The sequence below is a fragment of the Caretta caretta genome, chromosome 15, assembly GCF_965140235.1.
Source record: "Caretta caretta isolate rCarCar2 chromosome 15, rCarCar1.hap1, whole genome shotgun sequence".
In the NCBI taxonomy this organism is placed as follows: Eukaryota; Metazoa; Chordata; order Testudines; family Cheloniidae; genus Caretta; species Caretta caretta.
Window position 1 is genome coordinate 16,865,232 of NC_134220.1, and position 20,418 is coordinate 16,885,649.

The 20,418-nt window shown below is 43.0% G+C and overlaps 1 protein-coding gene across 18 annotated transcripts in view; it reads right to left on the minus strand.

Moving 5' to 3' along the window:
- ARVCF (ARVCF delta catenin family member) overlaps window positions 1–20,418 on the minus strand; it is a 446,960-nt gene that overhangs the window by 48,212 nt on the left and 378,330 nt on the right. For 17 of the 18 annotated variants that reach the window (XM_048822053.2, XM_048822054.2, XM_048822067.2 and 14 more), the window contains one exon: window positions 14,562–14,633. The exons of the other annotated variant lie outside the window; for it this stretch is intronic. In XM_048822053.2, coding sequence (XP_048678010.2) covers window positions 14,562–14,633 — 72 coding nt within the window. The remainder of the gene's footprint in view (window positions 1–14,561; window positions 14,634–20,418) is intronic. 18 annotated transcript variants of the gene reach the window in all.

A 20,418-nucleotide genomic window follows, 5' to 3' on the forward strand; every position in this document is an offset into this window, starting at 1 on the left:
ATTAACCCTTCTCAGCCAAAAGCAGGCAGCGATGCATAACACAGGGTAGTTTGGGAGGAGAGGAGAAAACAGAAGAAACAGTAGTAGCAACCTGAAGCTGTCACTTTCCAGTGGTATCTATTTTATCTTCAGAAATAGTAGCCACATACTTCAATCCCAAGTGAAAAGGAAATGCAAATACACATTAGTGGTTCAAGTTTTAAAATACTGTCACTTGTGTCATAACTGCAAGGCAACATATGTTGCCATAACTAAATTAAATACATTACCTGGGCAGTCAATCTGCTAAAGTTCTAATTTTATTTAAAGATTTACACACACAGAGTAGAGCATCATAAATGACACTACGTATCTGTGATGGGGTGCCTGCCCCACACGGTGCTCTAAGGGGTTAACAGAATCCTTGGGAGGCTGTGCAGGAGGCAGCCAATCAGAGAAGGGCTGAAGGAGTTCAGTTCTCTGCTGGGAGCCCAGAGAGGAATGGACGGTCTCTGGAGGGCTGAGAGAGCTGCCAGCACCCTGGACAGAGCAGCCCTGTTAGCAGGGACTGGGGGAGCAAGTGACAGCTCCTGGCTGGCTGCTGGGGTTTGCAGGCTGAGACCCTGAGGCAAGGACAAAAAGGATGCTGGGGCCACGAGGAAGTGGTCAGACAATTCGCTGCAGTAGCCACTAAGGGAAGTGGCTGAACAGCAGCCTGCAGGTCCCCGGAAGGGGGAAGCACAGAGTGTGGCATGACTAGAGGGCTGTCTGGCTAAAGAGGACACCACGATCCTTGGAGAGATGCGGGTCCTAGAGCAGGAGTGATGGTGGCAAGGCACCACCCAAAGAGGGCACACTAATGTACAGAGCTAATCCCCAGGACAACCAGCAGGAGACGCCAGAGTGGTGAGTGAGCCCCGTTACGCTATCCATAAAAAATAGAGGGGGGGAAAAAACCATTGAAAGCCTGAACAGTAAAAATACTAAGCACTTTATAACATTTTACGTTTTCAAAACACTCCATGTACCGTAAATTACTCAATCCAGCCTCGCCACACCTCTGCGTGGTAAACAAGCATTATCCAGGACTGACCGAAACTGGGTCTATATTGAGCTTTCCATTAACATTTCCCATCATTACAGAACCAGCAGTGCTAGCAATGGTGAGAGTTCTACTATAGATAAAGCACTGGCAGCTGTTGCTGTTTTTACTATCATGTCATCTACTTACCTGACAAGATTGGACACCACCAGCAGCCAGTCTACTGCAATGGCGCAAAATGTTTAAAATATGCTTAATACGGACACAGCCTCTGAGGTCAACAGACATGCCCAAGGCCATTCAGCAAGTCAGTAGCAGAGCTGGCATCAGAACTTAAGAGTTTCTTTGCTGAACACTCTATATCATACTTCCTCCCTTATGGCTACCATAATTACTCCATGCGGCAGTGGAGCACCTGCTGTTTTGTTACTCATAGGCTGTTTTATTCTATGTGTTTATCTGTCCCAGGCTAGTTTAAGATGTTCTAAGCACATGCATTATAAATTTCATTTTCCATGAATGTATAAAGTTGGCCGCAAATTCAACAATGTTAGAAATGTTAGAAAAAGGAAATGTTAGACACACAACAATGTTAGAAAAAGGAAATTTACCCCTGGGGATCCTTGCTTTTCTAAAGTACTGCTAGTTAGTATACTAGAGCTATATTCTTGGGTGTCAGCCTCAGGCATGAGAGATTGGGGAACTGACTTGTGAAGTAAAATAAGTTATTATATGGTCCCCACAGAGCCATAGAATCTGAAGAGGCCGGGGGAATATCTAGTCTCAGACTGCCAGGTTTTTTCCCCACTAAGGAAATGTTAATGTTTAAGAATAAGGGAGAAGAAGGTGGTGAGCGTGGACATGCCTTCACTATCAGTGGTTGTTCTACAGTCCTCATTGGGACTCTGGAGAGGAATCTCAATTGGACAGTACAGGCCCAACTTTGGAAAAACCTTCCTGCGGATGGAAGAGTGCTGCAATTTGCATCCAGCCGCCTTATTTCATGTGTGCATCCGAAGTAGCTTTGTTTAGTATTTCTTTCACAAGGGGTTAAACTCTTATTCCTTAAGAGGCTACAATCTGGGCCAAATTCTAAGGGCATGTCAACATAAGCACTTACTGTACAGCAAGCCGGAGTGTAAATCTACAGGGCTCCAGAGCACCACGGACTTAAGCATCCATGTGGACCCAGCTGAGGTGCACTAAATGTTCCCTACTGTGCAATGACCTACTGCAATTTAAAACAGCAGGACGTCAAAGTGCGCCAGGAACTTGTAGGGCACATCAGCAAGGTCCTCACGTACACTTAGTGCATGGCATGCTGTAGATCTACACTCCAGCTTGCTGTGCAATAAGTGCTTATGTAGACACCAAGAGAAGTCCCCAGAATCTCTGTCCCTGAATATCTGTGCCCTAGGTAGGTAATTTTGAAAGATTAACACCATCTATCTGGTAAAATGAAGAACAGAATCTAAATACGTAGCAAGACTTTGAGAGAAGAGGAGGAGTTAGAGGACAAAAGCAAGCAATCCTAGTATCCATTCTCAATGGCCTGCTGGGAGATTTCAGTCAGAACTCTAAACCCATCACCTTACACAAACACCGCAGGTTTCAAGAAGAAGAAAGAACGCTCACACCTTCTGATCAGAAAAGGAAACAGATGCATTGTTAAAAACGTGGAGGCAGGCACTGTGAATGACTACTGGAGCTTGGTGAGCTATTCTGCAAGGGACAAAGATACATAAGCCTGAATAAACTGGAATAGACTCATCTGCTATTTGTCTGTTATTAAACGTTTATTGAAGCTGCATTTCTAAAATGTAGCCACCTGCCCCACCTCCCCCTGGGTTTCTCTGAAGCAGTGTTAATAGGAAGTGTCAGCTGGGTTTTATTTTTCTCCTAGTTTTCTTCTGGCATCCAACGGCTGCTACACATTTCGTAGAAATCATAAGACTGGAAGGAAGGGACCTTGAGGGGTTATCTGGCCCCGTCTCCTGCACTCATTTCCTTGGATCTATGTATTCCAGGTGCTCTGTACCAGGCCCTCGGCTCCCACTGACTTCATTTGGAGTCACCTCAGCACCTTGCAGGATCGGACCCTAGTCATCATGCTCTCTGTTCAGTGGTTAATAGTTTAAAAACCCTTCAACCTTGTGAAAAAACCAAATAAACCAAAAAAAAAAAAAACACTTTGCAGATTTGCAGTTTCTGGAGTGGTTAAAGACTGCACTATATTTTGAAATGAGACAGGGGTCAGACTCCACTCCGTGGTTATGGAAGGAAAGGGCTTTATCTGCAGTCTGTGGAGGTTAAAAATAGAAAACGTTATTTTGAAAAGCACTTTACAAGGGCGGGGATGGCCAAGAACAGCGACGCCCAGCAAGAGGCTTGCAACCCCCTGCAGTCTCCCAGCTCAGGAACAGACACAACCGAGCATTAGGTTATATAAACGGAGACGCCAGGGCACTGCTTTTTCTTGCTGAGTTCAGCAGAGCTGAAATCCCAAGGAAACCCTTTGCATGGGGATTTGGCGGCAGTAACGCTACACATGGGGCACATCGGGGCAGAAAGGAAGCAAGATTCTGACAGCATTGCTGCCATGGAAACTGCATCAGTCACCTTTCCGAAGTACGTGTGCTCTTGCCAGTCAGAAGCCTCTCCTTGTTGCCTCTCCCAGTACCCTCCCAGCCCATATCTTTTGTTGCTGAAAATGTATGAGAAAAACCTATTTTTACTCCTATGGTGAAACATCCTCACGCCTATGGGGACAACCAGCTGTTTCCAGCTGGTTAAATCTCTGTTTAAAACAGGTTGTTGGGGTTTTTTGTAAACCTCTTGCTACCAAGCTGATCTACGTGGAAAATGGAGGTCATCCCAGGGATGCCACGCTGTTCAGTGCTTTCTACCTGCATAAAAGCAAACAAGCAAGGAGGATTTCTTTTAAGAGCTGTGCTAATGTTTTATTTTATGCAACATCTGTGTAGCAATGGGAGCTCACTGCAAGACAAGACTGAATTAGTGCCCAGTGAGATTGTTTTAATGATGAAGCTCAACAGCCCTGTGTGATTAAAATACAATCAGAAATCTACCACAAAACGTACTAGCTAATATTGACACTGTACTGTAGGACAATAAAGCATTTAGAATAACGAATGTGACCAGGAATGTCATGACAAAATAATGGTATTTTCCATCTCAAGTGAAGATATCTGTGCAGTCAGGAACATAATCCTAACAAACTAGCCCAATAAAAGCTACAGTTGTACTAGTGATTTTAAAATCCATTTATGTCCGAATACACCCTGAATGGAATGGAAAAGAATCGTGCTGAGGACAGCCATTTGTAACATAGTTACCCTATTACATGGCAATGGTGAATTTAGATTTCAGGGCTATAAAAAGAAAGCTTGTTTCAATAGATTCCTACTAAGGCAACTTTTACTGCTGGGACTTCTCTCTCTTTGTCCCTTTGCCGTCACCCAAGCAAGGGTCACAAAACATTCAGAAAAAATATAGCATTATTTTTGCAGGTAGGTGGCTTGGGAGACAAATAGGAGCATTAGGTAAGGCAGAGAATAGAGAAGCATCTTCTCAGCATGCAAGTAGACACATCTCTGGTGACTACTAATATTGGACAAAATATTGGTTACAAAAGAAACTGATCTACAACATTTGCCTGCCTCTGAGTTCATGAAAAGTTTGTGCAAATGGAACAATTCTGTGTAACAGACTTATTTATGACCTTTTTCATAGTGTGAACAGAATGTGAGATCAAGATGACTAAGCAATTTGTGACCAACATAACCCATGCTAACAGCATGGCTGGTACCTTCCTCAGGTAAAAGGTATCTGAGTCATTTGCCACTAAGGGGGGGAAGAAGGGGAGGTGCCACATTGTGTTAATGTGGGTTACCACAAATTTTTGTGGTACTTTTTTGAATTTTGAGCTGGGCTGCTTGTAATTAGTCCAGTAAGTCACATGGTATGAGTCCTGGCTCCCTGATCGGCTGAGGGTGAATAGAAGCTATTTAAAACTCGTTCAGTTGGAGCAGCTGTATTTTGCATAGTCTCTCCTGATGCTGTGTTGGGGAAAGAGTCCCAGCATTTGAGGTGGAGCTATAGCTCTGTCCAGTGGCCTCCCAAAGACACTAAACTGCAAGGGGAAGATGAGTTGCATACCCAGCCCTGGCGTATATTACATTGGTAGACGTGCAGGTGAATGAACCGGTGATGGTGTGACTGATCTGGTTAGGTCCTGTGATGTTGTCGCTGGTGTAGATGTGTGGGCAGAGTTGGCATCGAGGTTTGTTGCATGGATTGGTTCCTGAGTTAGAGTTACTATGATGCGGTGGGTAGTTGCTGGTGAGAATATGCTTCAGGTTGGCGGGTTGTCTGTGGGCGAGGACTGGCCTGCCTCCCAAGGCCTGTGAAAGTGAGGGATCGTTGTCCAGGATGGGTTGTAGATCACCGATGATGTGTTGGAGAGGTTTTAGCTCAGGACTGTATGTGATGGCCAGTGGAGTTCTGTTGGTTTCTTTCTTGGGCTTGTCTCGCAGCAGGAGGCTTCTGGGTACACGTCTGGCTCTGATGATCTGTTTCCTTATTTCCTCATGTGGGTATCGTAGTTTTGAGAATGCTTGGTGAAGATCTTGTAGGTGTTGGTCTCTGTCTGAGGGGCTGGAGCAAATGTGGTTGTACCTCAGCGCTTGGCTGTAGACAATGGATCATGTCGTGTGTCCGGGATGGAAGCTGGAGGCATGAAGGTAGGCATAGCGGCCGGTAGGTTTTCGGTATAGGGTGCTGTTAACGTGACTGTCACTTATTTGCACTGCAGTGTCTAGTAAGTGGACCTCCCGTATAGAATGGTCCAGGCTGAGGTTGATGGTGGGGTGGACACTGTTGAAATCGTGGTGGAATTCTTCCAGGGTTTCCTTCCCATGGGTCCAGATGATGATGAAGAGGTCATCAATGTAGCGTAGGTAGAGAAGGGGTGTGAGTGGACGAGAGCTGAGGAAGCGTTGTTCCAGGTCAGCCATAAAAATGTTGGCATATTGTGGGGCCATGCGGGTGCCCATAGCGGTGCCAGTGGTCTGGAGGTATATATAGTCACCAAATTTGAAATAATTGTGTGTGAGGATAAAGTCACAGAGCTCAGCAACCAGTTGTGCTATGGCATCATCAGGGATACTGTTCCTGACAGCTTGTATTCCATCTGTGTGTGGGATGTTTGTGTAGAAAGCCTCTATATTCATGGGGGCTAGGATGGTGTCTTCTGGAAGATCACCAATGCATCGTAGTTTTCTCAGGGTTAGGGTCACGGAGATAGCTGGGAGTGCTGGTGGCACAGAGTCCGAGTAGAGAGTCCACATATCCGGACAGTCCTTCAGTGAGCGTGCCAATGCCCGAGATGATGGGGTGTCCAGGATTTCCAGGTTTGTGGATCTTGGGTAGTAGATAGAATAACCCCAGTCGGGGCTCTAAGGGTATGTTGATTTGTCCCTGTGTTAGTGTAGGGAGTGTCCTGAGTAGATGGTGCAATTTCTTAGTATATTCCTCAGTGGGATCTGAGGAAAGTGGCCTCATGTTATGATTCATGAAGTGTAATTATTTTTAGAGACTCTTAAAGGTTTGCAAAATAATTAGTTTCCATCTGAATGGCACTCCATAACCCAAGTTCAGTGCGCCAGGCAGCAATTCATTGCCACATTTCAAACCAGTGGTGAAGAAAGCAGGGGTCAATGGAAGAATTCCAAAAGGGGATGAAAAACTAAAAACAATCCAGAATAAATCAGCCAACTTTTAAATTACAATCAATGGGTTAGCTGATTGAGTTTTGAGTAATGGAGCATAAACCAACTGGTTCCCACATTCTAAATTCCTGGCACATGAGGAGAGGTGAGAATTTAAATGTATCAGATTGGGAAAAAAAAGTTTACCAAGGGAAGGCCACAAAGGGGATTCTCCTATCCAAGGTAATAAAGTTTCTCTGATTCAAGATACTGGAAGACAGAGGAGCCCATATTTCACTGCTTTGTAAATTATGAACAACACAGGGGACTAAAATGAACACTGTACTTCGTAAAGCAACAGAAATGAGAGAGACTTAATTCTGATGGGAATTCTCAATTTCACGTGCCTAAAACTTAGAAGATCTTAATGTAATAACACGTTACATGTTCTCATGGTGAGGGATTGAGAAGAACTCGCCTTACAACTTCCACTGGCAGGAGGAGGAGAAGTGGGGATGGTACCATTATCAGTCAGTCATTTATTCACAACACTGCAGTCAAAACTAATGATTGAAAGGAGTCAGAAAAGGGCACACAAAACACTTGAATCAACTTGTAAGATTTTAAAGAAATAAAATGAAAGTGGCATAAGTGCTAGAGCAGCAGCTAATCTTATTCACAAACCCATAATCAAGATAAAACCGTTAGTGAAGTTTCTCTCTCTTTCACCGCACACACACACAGTGTCACCATTTAGTCAAAGAGAAATTATCATTTTTGTAATACACTAGCTTAGAATCATTACCCTGACACTACCAGGAAGTCTAAATATAGTTGCTTATGGGCAACACAAAAGATTAGCCAGTTTCAACACTCACCTTCTGAAATAAAAAATCTGTTTATAGTATCGGACTAGATAGAAAGCAACTGATCATTGTGATATATATGGAGAAGAAATTCATCTGCTAGCAAGTTCATCCAACATCTCATCCACCAATATCCATAAACTTTCAGGGTAAATGCACATGCACAAATTCAAACTAGTTTTCAAATACACAGAGTTTTCACAAACAGCTTCTTGCAGCAGCACAGACTTGTTAACAGGACATTACAGATTTGTTCCATTCCTAAATAGCTTTAGTTTCAGGACCTAGGTTACGTACCTTCATCCTACTCCATAGGCAACTTTTGCAATTAAATTGCAGTTAAGAACAAAATAATCACAGGGATGGACTGGACCTCAGGAGGCAAGCTAGGTTATTCCCCTATGCTGAGCAGGATTAAGTACCCCTAAAATTATTCCCACCAGGTGTTTGTCTAACCTGTTCTTTAAAACTTCCAATGACAGAGACCACCCTGGAAGCCTATTCCAGAGTTTAACTACCCTTATCACTGGAAAGTTGTTTCTACTATCTAACCTAAATCTCCCTTGCTTCAGATTAAGCCCATTACTTCTTGTCCTACCTCCCGTGGATATGGAAAACAATAGATCACCATCCTCTTTATAAGCAGCACATAACATATTTGAAGACTTATCAGTTCCACTTCAGTTGTCTTTTCTCAAGACTAAACATACCCAGGGTTTTGTGGGTTTTTTTACCTTTTCCTCACAAGTCAGGTTTCCAAAACCTTTTATTATTTTTATTTCTCTCCTCTGGACTCTCTCCACTTTGTTTATAATCTTTCTTAAAGCGTGGTGCCCAGAACAGAGCACGGTACTCCAGCTCAGGTCTCAGACCACTGCTGAATAGAACAGCACAATTACCTGCTGTGTCTTACATACGACACTCCTGTTAATACATCCACAATATTAGACTTTTTTTGCAACAGCATCACGTTGTTAATTCGTATTCAATTTGTGATCCACTATAACCACCAAATCCTTTTCAGCAGTACTGCCGCCTAGCCATTTATTTCCCATTTTGTATTTGAGAATTTGATTTTTCCTTTCTTTGCACTTATCTTTATTGAATTTCATCCTGTTGACTTCAGACCACTTCTCCAATTTGTCATAGCCATTTAAAATTCTAATCCTTTCTGCCAAAATGCTTGCTACCCCTCCCATCTTGGTGTCATCCAGAAATTGTATAAGCACACTCTTCACTCCGTTATCCAAGTGATTAATGAAAATTTTGACTAGTACTGGACCCAGGACAGATCCCTGTGGACCCCACTATATACATCCTCCTAGTTTGACAGCAAGCCATTGATAACTACTGTACTCTGAATATGGTCTTTCAACCAGTTATGCACCCATCTTACAGCAATTTCATCTAGATCACATTTCTCTAGTTTGATTGAGACATATGTGGGAATGTGTCAAAATCAAGATATATCATGTCTACTGACTAGGCCAGTAACCCAGTCAAAGAGGGAAATTAGGTTTGTTTGGCATGATTTATTCTTGAATGGTAGAGATAAGTGAATAACAATTTTATCCATTAGTTCATGTATCAGTTCATGTGACCTGAACAAACCCTCTTTTGTCCAAACACTTCCAGTCTCCATAATGGGATGAACCAAACCCCCAGAGCTGGGCCCATCTCCAATATCTGAGTGTCTAACAGCAACCTATATTATGCCATTATACACAGACACACATATACTAAAAGCTGATGGTTTAATAAAAATAAATTGTAATTTATAATTTAATTAGTATTAACCAGGTTTGACTGCACAGAAAAGCAAATCTAATAAACAGGATTTCCCTGACGCTTGCCCAAGAGATGGACAGACTAAGGATTTAACCACTCCAGAACAATGTCACAAACTTTAAACCAACTCCAGAGGGCTTAAGCTAATCAATAGATTTCTTGAAAAGACTTGGTTATCTCACCAATCTGTTATCCCGACTACAGCTGCAGCCTTCACTAACAGAATGACTCTGGATTTCTCCCCCCCTCTTTGTGTTCTCCCCTTTATTGTCTGCTCAGTTTATTTTCACTTTAACACCTGTAGAAATAAGGGCTCTAAAAGCAAAGCAAAGGCACCATGCTGCGCTCTATTTACTATTTTTTTTTAAGTTTTGCACAGGAGAAATCAATACTTGCATTGTTTGTGGTATTCACTGCCAAAGAGGACACTGTGCAGAGGAGAAAATTAGCAGATAGAATTTTTGTCAACCTACTTTATAATGGTGAAGGATTTTAGCAACATCGTTTTTCTAACAATGGACTAGAAATGGGTATTTTGCTCAGGACCTGCCCCAGTTTAACAATCATGTTTTCCCATTAGCATTCTGCCATTCCCTTCTGACTCACATGGGCTCTCCTCAGTTCCAGCCATCAAAAGCTTATGTCCCCACCCCACCTGTCAGAAAGATGAGCCACATCCTTCAAGGAGGAAGAAACAGGAAAAAGCTACTCTTTAGACTTCTTTTCCCGTTATGGGAAGAGCACTCTGGACAATGCCACAGAAGACTTTTTCTATTAGATGGGACCATTTCTGAAAACACTGTGCACTGTCCCACACCATATTAACGGATTTCTCCACAAATAAGCAGCCTTAAGCCGGAAGTGTTTTCCTGCCAGAGAGTGTGGCAGGGAAAGGTCACAGGTGTTCAATGAGCGCCAAGGCTAGGCAAACTCTGTCCTTGCATTTAAAAACGAACAGCCATTGGCGAAAAGCAGCTCACATTTTTAAGACACTAGATCCTTGCTTGAAAAATTGCATTATATCACCAGTTCCATTCCACATGGCAACCAAATGAGTTATCTCTGGGCAGAATAAATGAACATAAAGCCAGGCAGTCACCCCAAACCTGCTTCTCTTTTTTCAATACACTAACTTGTTTATAGGTTGTCTTGACCGGACACTGAAGAAAAGGTGCCAAAAGCTATGGCTATTCCCATTTAAACACATTCAGCTGTTTATTAGGCAGAGATTTGTGATTAAGGTCCTGTGGATGCCAATTTAGCTTTCTAGAGATATTGGCAAATAGGACAGCTCCTTCTCTAATTGACAGTTTCTTAAAGCCAACATGAACACTGGATCAACTAAACCCAATGATCACATTTATGACACATTTCTATAAGGCAGTGGTTCTCAACCAGGAGTCTGGGGCTCCTGGGGGGCCCGCGAGCAGGTTTCAGGGGTCCACCAAGCAGGACCAGTGTTAGAGTCGCTGGGGCCCAGGACAGAAAGCCGAAGCCCCACTGCATGGGGCTGAAGCAGAAGCCTGAGCAACTTAGCTTCATGGTGCCTGCTGTGGCATGGGGCCCCAGGCAATTGCCCTGCTTGCTACCCCCTAATGCTGGCCCTGGCTTTTATAGTATGTTGTCGGGGTGGCTCAGAATGAAAAAAGTTGCGAACCCCTGCTATAAGGGAATCGTGACCAGCGGTTTTTAAGGCTGCTCTTTAGCTTGCCCAATGAACCCTAGGGAAGTTGGCTTTAAGATTCAGAAAACAGCACTGCCTCCCAACAGTCTGTTAACTACCGCTGTGTTCATTTGCTGCACGGCATGAACAGCTCTTACAGCAACTGTAGTTTCGTTTGCTCAAAGAGTCCTGCAGAAAACTCACTTTAATATGGCTTAAATAATCCATGAAACAGACTAATCTATAATTGTTGGTTTTTGAAAAAGCACTTCATTGTGTCACTCAAACCAAACGCATCTGATCATTAAAACTTGCATGATTTTTCAATCTTCAGAAGGAGATTCTGCCTCAGCTGAAAGGTGATTTCATCAGAGTCAATTATGCTCCAGGGCCCGGATCTGGCCTGAGCTGTTAAACTGTTTTGAAACTGCAATTTTATTTTGCTGATCTTTCTGAACAATTCAAAATAGCAGCAATCTTGTTAGAACTGTCAGGACCCAGGAACTATCGGGTAAACTGGCTGTTTTGCAGGAAGCTTCTTGTAGGGGGGAAAAAAAAAGTCATAAATGTTAATTTGCTTTTCCTCCTCAAGTACACTTCAGTAAATGGTTTTTCCTGTCCCTCTTTTCCCAAGAGGTATCATCCATCAAAATGCTGATGGGATTAATCTTTTGACCTAATCTAGTATGTGATATAGAGTCAGACTAACATTATCCATATAGATTAAATTTGGGTTCCTCAAAATTATCAAAGAAAACCTCTTGAACAGCATGTAATCTTAGCAGCCTAGCTGCATAGGCAAGGAGATTAGGGAGTCAAGGTGGGTGAGATAATATCTTTTATTGGACAGAAGTTGGTCCAATAAAAGATATTACCTCACCCATCTTGTTTCTCTAATATCCTGGGACCAACACAGCTACAACACTGCACAGGCAACGAGACATAGTCGTGACTCCCAGCAGGAACATCCACAAAACACTGTCAGCAAAGTCCACCCCCAGCTTTTTTTTTTAAAAAAAATAGAATGTTTGCACAAGATGCATGTCTCTGTAGAAATCTTGTGTGTGTCCATTTTTCTCCGCCTGGCACCCCCATTGCAACCACATTTAGCAGTAAATTAAAGGGCTGAGGCCTGCCTTATGCCATACATGTAAAGTTTGTTCTACTTTCCGTTTTTTACTTTGGCTTTCTCAATCCTCTAACAAGTAGTTATCAAGCCCATTTGTCCAAAAAGTAAAGTGCTCATTTAAGCACTTACAAAAAACAACGCCACCTAGAACATATTTCAGGCCCAGCCTAAAATTTTTATCCTTAAAAGGCCTCTCTGCTCTGCAACCAAACCCCTAGGCCCAGCCCGTAATCAGTAAGTGTATGAAGGCTCTTTGCATCTTCCAGGAGCGCTGAGTATCTTGCATGATTAGACCCAGCTCAAAACTGGTACTGAAGCACAAGTCTAACAAGATACAGCCACAGTTTCCTTCGCAAAGAGAGCCAACCTGTGTCTATATTAAACCAGTATATAGACTGAGGCCAATAGATCAGTTCATAAATAACTCAGTCTCATTCCCCATAAAATACTTGATTCCTAGTTAAAAATTTAAGTGTTTAACTATATATAACACCACCACCCTAATCTTATATGAAGCTTCGATAGCTCTCAAGGTGCTTCATAAAGGAGGTCAGTAGCAGTATCCCCGTTTTACAGACTGGGAAACTGTGGCACAGAGAGGAGATGTGACTTGCTCAAGGTCACCCAACAGGTCAGTGGTGGAGCTGGCAATAGAATCATAAACTTTAAGGTCAGAAGGGACCATTATGTTTGTCTAGTCTGACCTCCTGCACAATGCAGGCCACAGAATCTCACCCACCCACTCCTGTAACAAACCCCTAACTTATGTCTGAGCTATTGAAGTCCTTAAATCATGGTTTAAAGACTACAAGGTGCAGAGAATCTTCCAGCAACTGACCCATGCCTGAGGTATCCCGAGTCCCAATTCAGTGCTCTATCCACTAGGCCACATAGCTCCCGCACATTGCATGTAGAGTTTATACTGTGGATAGGGAGGCAAACATTTTCTTTCATTCATTTTCCTCACCTTTTTTTCCTTTTTTTAAATAAAGAAAATGAGAAAAATGCTTGTGTGTATTAATTTTTTTCCCATTTAGACCCACTTAGATCTTGATAGTCACATCTCATTTAGGTGAATGGTGTTCACAGAAGAGAGTTTTCTGCAGAGTTAACAGGGCAGCACTGCATCAGTTTGTATGGCAAAGGCTGTATCTTTGCAATGGAAAAACATTTTTATTTTAAATGAAAGCTTGAGATTTGCAAACAATTGCAGTATGCAGCAAAAATCACAGGAGATCCCCAAATTATCCCCTAAATTACCACTGAAAAGAGTACTACACACCAAATGTTTGTGAAGAGATTTCACTTCTCCCAACAGCTGAAACACACACAACACCAAAAAAAGCCAGAGCACAATCCATCAAAATCTCTGTCTGGACCTCCAGTCTCTGGATGCTCTGAAAAGCTACAGGGGCTGCTGACTGTAGCAGGGGAAATTACCATTGCCATTACCAGGGGATATCAAGGTCAACCAGCCGTGGATGACATAAAACCCCCAAAAGACCTAAACTAATGCGAACTAGTGGGGAACTATAAAGCTGCCATTGAAAAGCAGATTGTGAGGAAAGTGGAGAAGAGAAGAGGAGAGCTCTTGTAAATAACCTCTTATGTCTTCTTCTCTACACAACACCCTATGCTCGTGTCTATTGTGGAGAAAGTGCAAAATTGTGTTTTGTGAGCGGATCCCATGTTTTGTCCCTGGATAGAGGCACTTTCACCCAACCCTAGGCTTAATCTGCCCCCATTATCTCCCGTGGCCAGTTTAATCAATAGAAATCTACATAAAAACGGCCATACTGGGTCATACGAAAGGTCCATCTAGCCCAGTATTCTGTCTTCCAGCAGTGCCCAATGCGAGGTGCCCCAGTGGGAATGAACAGAACAGGTAATCATCAAGTGATCCATCCCCTGTCTTCCATTCCCAGCTTCTGGCAAACAGAGGTTAGGGGCTGGGAATGAGCAACAGGGAATGGATTACCTGTTGTGTTCGTTCCGTTTGGGGCATTGGCCACTGTCAGAAAACAGGACACTGGGCTAGACGGACCTTTTGTCTGACCCAGTATGGCCGTTCTTATGTAGGTTTCTATTGATTAAACTGGCCACAGGAGATAATGGGGGCAGATTAGGTTTAGGGTTGGGTGAAAGCACCTCCATCCAGGGAAAAAACATGGGATCCACTCACAAAACGAGTCGTCAAGTATTGTACATGGGAAGAGAAGCAGCACATGACATGCATCTGTTATTTCAACTGAGTACGCAATCAAGGTATAAGCACTGTATGTTGCTCATTTTGCAAGTCCTTTTAAAAGTCCCAACCTCCCATTTTCCTTATTTTCAAGAGCACATACCCAGATTAGTGCATTACCTTTTGCTGCTTCAGACCGTTTGGGCAAATCAAGTGTATCAAAGTTCCTGTCCAGATCTCCATTTTTCTTTCCTGTACATAAAATAGGACAATAAATGACAAAGGGTTTCAGTGTATGGATAGAACAGTTACTGTACTGTGCATCTACAGTATGAGAGGTGGTAACAGTACCAGAACAAACAATAAAATCTTCTTTATATGTATATATTCAGCCTTCAATCCACATGCGTAGCCATTGTGTCTGTATGAGCAATTTAGGTACAAAACTGCACACCTCCTGGCTTGATTTACAAAGATTCTGACTATCTGCAGTTCCCTTCAATTCAGTGAGTCTTGTGGGTGGCTCAACTCCTCTGAAATTCAGGCCACTTAGCTTCATTGTCAAGTTATTTTCCTCACTCATAAATCCAGTGTATTGTGCCCTTATAAACAATGTAGACAAAAATTCTTGCCTCATGTCTTCCAGCTGCATGAGGCTTTCTCTCTGGTTTTTAGTAGAAGATACATCTTGACTACTAGATTCACTGTGAACAGCTATACATTGGAACAAGGATGAGGTTCAGAGAGAAACAGAATGGGCCCCCTTTTTAGTGCTATTTGCTTAAATGGTTCTGCAGGAAGGCCTGGATTTAATATATCGCAAAGAGGACAGCAAATAACCTCAAACTGCCCTTCAGTTAACACAGTGTAATTTTAGCTGCTTATTAGAAACCAAGGGAAATGATTTTGTGCTTTAAACACTTGGCTAAGGGATGTGGACAGATTCATACTATTACATTAACTTTAATTTAAAGGAAGTTTAATTTAGCAGAAAGTAGCACGCTGGACATTTTGACAAAACCCATGTAAAAATGGGCTTGCTGGTGCATGCATGAATTCAGGCTTTGAATTAGGGGCTCTGAAAACAGAACCTAAGAATGGCCATACTGGATCAGACCAATGGTCCATATAGCCCAGTATCCTGTCTTCCAACTGTGGCCAATGACAAGTGTTTCAGAGGAAATAAACAGAACAGGAAAATTATCAAGTGATCCATCCCCCAGCATCCAGTCCCAGCATCTGGCAATCAGAGGCTTAGGACACCCAGACTATGGCTCATAGCCATTGATGGACCTACCCTCCATGAATTTACCAAATTCTTTTTTGAACCCCGCTGCAGTTTTGGCCTTCACAACATCCCCTGGCCACGAGTTCCACAGGTTGGCTGTATGCTGTGTGAAGCAGTACTTCCTTGTGTTTATTTTAAACCTGTTGCCTATGAATTTCATTGGGTGACTCCTCATTCTTGTGTTATGTTAAGGGGAAAATAGCATTTCCTTATTCACTTTCTCTGCACCCGTCATGATTTTATAGACCACTATCGCTTCCCCCCTTAGTCGTCTCTTTTCCAAGCTGAATAGTTCCAGTCTTTTTAATCTTTCCTCATATGAAAGCTGTTTCATCCCCCTAATCATTTTTGTTGCCCGTCTCTGTACTTTTTCCAATTCTAATGTATCTTTTTTGAGATGGGATGATCAGAACTGCACACAGTAGTCAAAGTGTGGATATACCAAGGATTTATACACAGTAGAACCTCAGAGTTGCGAACTGACTGGTCAACTACACACCTCATTTGGAACCAGAATTATGCAATCAGACAGCAGCAGAGACACACACATACACACAAGCAAACAAAGCAAGCAAATACAGTGCAGTACTATGTAAAACCAAACTGCTTAAAAAAAATCAAGAGAAAGTTTAAAAAAAGATTTGACAAGGTAAGGAAACAGTTTCTGTGCTTGTCTCATTTAAATTAAGATGGTTAAAAGGTTTCTTCTGCATACTAAAGTTTCCAAGCTGTATTAAGTCAACGTTCAGTTGTAAACTTTTGAAAGACCAACCATAACATTTTGGTCAGAGTTACAAACCACCTCCATTCCTGAGGTGTTTGTAAATCTTAGGTTCCACTGTAGGGTATTATAATATTTGTCTTATTATCTATCCCTTTCATAATGGTTCCTAACATTGCTAGTTTTTTTTTTTGGCTGCTGCTGCACATTGAGCAGATGTTTTCAGAGAACTATCCACAATGACTCCAAGATCTCTTTCTTGAGTGGTAACAGCTAATTTAGACCCCATCATTCTGTATGTATAGTTGCAATTATGTTTTCCACTGTGCATTACTTTGCATTTATCAGCATTGAATTTCATCTGCCATTTTGTTGCCCAATCATCCAGTTTTGTTAGATCTCTTTGTAACTCTTCACAGTTTGTTTTGGGCTTAACTATCTTGAGTACTTCTGTATCATTTGCACATCTTGCCACCTCACTGTTTACCCCTTTTTCCAGACAATTTATGAATATGTTGAACACCACTGGTCCCAGTATAGATCCCTGGTGGACACAGCTATTTGCCTCTTTCCATTCTGAAAACTGACCATCTATTCCTTTTGTTTCCTGTCTTTTAACCAGTTACTGATCCATGAGAAGACCATCCCTCTTATCCCATGACTGCTTACTTTGCTTAAGAGCCTTTGCTGAGGGACCTTGTCAAAGGCTTTCAGAAAGTCCTAGTAAACTATATCTACTGGATCAGCCTTGTCCACGTTTGTAGACTCCTCAAAAGAATTCTAATAGATTGAAGTGGCAGGATTCCCCTTTACAAAAGCCATGCTGACTCTTCCCCACACATTGCATTCTTCTGTGTGTCTGGTAATTCTGTTCTTTACTATAGTTTCAACCATTTTACCTGGTTCAGATGTTGGGCTTACTAGTGGCCTGCAGTAGCCAGGGTCGCCTCTGGAGCCTTTTTAAAAAATTGGCATCACATTAGCTATCCTCTAGTCATCTGGTACAGAAGCTGATTTAAACAATAGGCTATGTACCACTGTTAATAGTTCTGCAGTTTCATACCTGAGTTCCTTCAGAACCCTTGGGTGAATTCCATCTGATCCTGGTGACTTAGTACTGTTTAATTCAGGGGTGGGCAAACTTTCTGGCCTGAGGGACACATCTGAGTGGGGAAATTGCATGCAGGGCCATGAATGTAGGCCTGGGGCAGGGGGTTGGGGTGCGGGCGGGAGTGTGGGAGGGGTGCAGTGTACAGGAAGGGGCTCAGGGCAAGGGGTTGGGGCAGAGGAGGGGTGTGGAGTGTATGAGGGGGCTCAGGGAAGGGGATTGGGGTGCAGGAGGGGATGCGGAGTGTGGGACTTGGCTCAGGGCAGGGGTGCAGGGAGAAGTGTGGGAGGAGGCTCAGGGCAGGGAGTTGGGGTGTGGGGTGTAGGAGGGGTTTGGGGTGCAGGCTCCGGCCCAGCGCCTCTTACCTGGAGAGGCTCTGGAGTGGCAGCGGCATTCACCGGGGCCAGGGCCGGCTCCTTGCCTGCCTGCCCTGGCCCCGCGCCACTCCCGGAAGTGACTGGCACTATGTCCCTGCGGCCTCTGGGGAACCGCAGGCAATGGGAGCTTAGGGGAAGGTGATGGCAGCACGTGTAGCCCTCCGCTCCCCCTCCCCCAGGGACTTGGTGCCGGCTGCTTCCGGGAGTGGCTGGGGGGGCTGGCAGCGTGGCAATCCCACAGGCCATAGTTTGCCCACCCTCGTTTAATTTATCAATTTGTTCCAAAAATAACAAGTGGGGAGATGAGGTGGGGAAGGATGATTTAATTTTCACCATTTTCCCCCTACTAAGAGGGAGGAGGAAACAGTCTGCTCTGGGGCAACCACACCTTGATATTGTGTTGACTTCAGGGTTCCTTACTATCAGAAAAGCATTGACAGATTAGAGAGAGACTTTAAAGGAAGAGCAAAAGGCTGGAGGGCTTAATGAAGAATTACTACAATATTTACAGTTTAGCTCTGGTTAACAACTAAGTGTGGGGGCAATCGCATACTTTTCACATTGCACAATAATCAAGATGGGAAAGGAATTATTTAGGATGGTACAAAGGGGTTTAACTAGGAGCAATGGGATGAAGTTCAGAACACCACCATTTAAGCAAGCTAGCAGTGCATCTACTGACTGCAGAATAATCTCCCACATGAAGGGTTGGAAGTTGCACCACTTGAGACATTTAAAAATATACAGGATAAAGCACTTGAAAATATAATGTAGTGAGCAATCTGGCTGTGTTGTAGGACTTGGTCATGAGATGGGAAAGACCTATGAGTCTGAAATGCAAGAAGCATCACTAGCTTGTCAATATTTTTCGCTCCAAAATAAACAAACTGCTCCCAAACCATTTACGGCTGGTTTCACCTTCCCCTGGAGTCAGTGGGAGCCCTTCAATTTACTTCAATGTAACTGGATCAGATTCTTAAAAAACATTTACCAACGTGACAATTGCCAACCAAATTCATCTCAAGACTACAGTTTGCACCTACACCAGTGCAATATGGCTATCCCTTTTGTTCTTTATCAGACACTGGAAACATGCATCTAAAGCTCTGTTGGTTTGAAAAGTATGTTTTCTTAGTTGTACCAGACCATAAAGTCCCGTTTTCTTGTTTGCCAAAAGTTCATACCACCACATTTTGTTCCACTCCTTTTGAAAAATCTCTTTGCCAGAATGAGGGATGGGAATTAGTGATAGCCCTAAATTCTCACTCCAATTCTTGGGCCATGCAAAAAACTCAGTCATATGTTGCTTGGGGAGCTAGTGACACAGAGGAAGACAAAATGTCAGACATTATGATAGGATGCTACTTTTTATGGTGACAGTCAAACCTGGCTGTTCAGCTGAGAACCCTGCTCTGCTTGTCACTGCTCAGAGCTAAGAAAAATCCCAAGACAGAGGAAAAGTGGGATAGTGAAGGGAGGGTGGCTTAAAATTAGTGTTGGGAAAAGAAAAGCTCTAAATGAAGACAGAGGAACTTGCCTCCATTTTATCTATAGAATTTAGTTTGGGTAATAATTTTACTGCAGGCCATTAAGTTTTGTGTCCCTAGCACTGGCAAGTTTCAAACTCAGGGCAGTTCTACTCTGAAAATAAGCTTGTTAAAAGCGGCACCTTACTGAACAGATCTGTCCAAAGCCCTATCTATTTACTTTAAAATACGGTTTGGTTTTGTTATTGCTGTTAGCCCTGCCGAGTTAGCGCGGTAAGAAAATGAGCTAGATTCCTCTCCTTGTGCATCATCAACTAAATTGTTAATTAAATTCAAACAAGATAGTCTTGTGCATAATCTCTGAAGACCCAGTTTACGCAGGTGACACAGAGCCTATTTTAGGCTGCAGAGTGCAGCTGCCTGTTTATTAAGCAGTATTTCACACACAAAAAGCATTCTACCTGTCCTCTGTGATCCTCACTGACAGCCGTTCAATTTCTGGGCAAGGTATAGGTGCTGGCTTTCACCTATGAAGCCCTCAGTGGTTTGCCTCATGGTCACATGAGAAACAGCTTCTTTTTTCATGTGATAGGACAGCAGTTGTAACCAGCTGGCAGTTTAAAGGGAAAGCATTATTTTCTCAGTGAGGAGAGTCCTCAGTGAGTACTTTTCCCCGTTGGTCCACCAAGTGCCTGGGTTGGGAAACTGCAGATCATGTTACAAGACACCTAAATGTCCAGGGTTTTTCCTATGGGGAGGAGCGGATTAGGAAGGAGAAGTCTGTGATGTAGGGGAGGAGCCAAGAGAAGTCTGCGTGAGGATGGGAAGGTTCACAGAATTATGGCTTTTTTGAACCACTGAATTGTATTGGTTTAAATTGGTTTCTATAGCACCCACATGAGAGGGCGGGCACTTGTAAAAATGGATTAAATTTACAAATTTTGAATATCCAATCATAATTTTATCATAATTACAAAATTGGGTGACATGAATCTCTTCCCTATCCGATGTCACGCACAACTTACAACGCAAGATCGCCCTGTCCTACAAAAGTTC